Here is a 1,275-nt window from a genome sequence, read left to right on the forward strand (position 1 = left end):
TTTTTTGAGACAGGGTTTCTCTGTATAGCCCTGGCTGTCCTGGAACTCACAATGTAGACCAGGCTGGCCTTGAACTCAGAGAACCACCTGTCTCTGCCTCCTGAGTGCTGACCAAAAGTGTGTGCCACTATGCCTGGCTTTTTATTTTTTGAGATAATATCTCTCTTGGGACTAGACTCCAACTCCAGATCTCCCCCACACGCCCCTGTCTCAACCTCCAAGGGCCAGAACTTAATGGTACAGTACCAGGAATCCTTGATACCTCAGACTACCAAGTCCATCTCCGGTCTCAAGCCTTCAGTCACACTTTTCCCAGATGTATCCACAACAGTGTGAGGTCAATGCCAATAAGGAATCCCCAGCCTCATAACCCAAAGGTGGTTCCACTCCCTCAGCTGACGGAGTAACTGTTTCTGCAGCCTTCAATTAGACCGTTTAAATAAACCCTGTATTCTACCTTTATATAAATATAAAAGAAATATAAAAGCAGCTGAAGAAGTCTCTCAGTTGTAGAATTTTTTTAAAAGATTTATTTTATTTTATGTGTATGAGTATATTGTAGCTGTACAGATGGCCGTGAGCTATCATGTGTGTGGCTGCTGGGAATTGAACTCAGGACCTCTGCGGGCCCTGCTCCCTCCGTCTCCGCTCGCTCCCGCATAATTCACTGTAGCTGTCTTCAGACACACCAGAAGAGGGTGTCAGATCTTATTATGGGTGGTTGTGAGCCACCATGTGGTTGCGGGGATCTGAACTCAGGACCTTCGGAAGAGCAGTCAGTAACTCTTACCCGCCGAACCATCTCGCTAGCCCGGTTGTAGAATTTTTTGTCTACCATTCACAAAACCTTGGCTTTCGTCTCCAGCACCACATAAAATCATGAACTTTTGTGTACGATCCAAACCAGAGCGGCTGGGAGCAATTGGGTTCTGTGTTCTGGGTTTTTTTTCCACCCCCCAAGAACTCTTAAGCAGCCAGGCAGAACCCGCTAGGCCCGCTGAAGCTTCGGTCCTCGACACACGGGGGAGCCAGAGTCAGCAAAGCGTTGCGTCTTGCTGGTACCGTAATATATGTAAGTGTGCGCACTAGATCTGTCCTCATAAGACACATGACTGGCCACAGGGACAAGCTATGCCGGCTGTAGTCTAACCTGACCCACCGGATCCAGCCAGTGAGTTGGATCTACTGGTAAAGGACCCCAGTGGAGTCCAGAGGACAACTTGCAGGAATTCGTTCTTTCCTTCTACTAGTGTGCATTGGGGGTTAAATACATGG

The 1,275-nt window shown here is 48.2% G+C and overlaps 1 protein-coding gene across 1 annotated transcript in view; it reads right to left on the bottom strand.

Annotated features, from left to right (window-relative positions):
• Ankdd1a (ankyrin repeat and death domain containing 1A) overlaps positions 1-802 on the bottom strand; it is a 28,231-nt gene extending 27,429 nt beyond the window's left edge. The window contains exon 1 of the mRNA XM_031345700.1: positions 791-802. Within this exon, the coding sequence (XP_031201560.1) occupies positions 791-802 (12 nt within the window). The remainder of the gene's footprint in view (positions 1-790) is intronic.
• Positions 803-1,275: the final 473 nt, after the last annotated feature.

The sequence above is a fragment of the Mastomys coucha genome, unplaced genomic scaffold (genome assembly GCF_008632895.1).
Source record: "Mastomys coucha isolate ucsf_1 unplaced genomic scaffold, UCSF_Mcou_1 pScaffold23, whole genome shotgun sequence".
In the NCBI taxonomy this organism is placed as follows: Eukaryota; Metazoa; Chordata; class Mammalia; order Rodentia; family Muridae; genus Mastomys; species Mastomys coucha.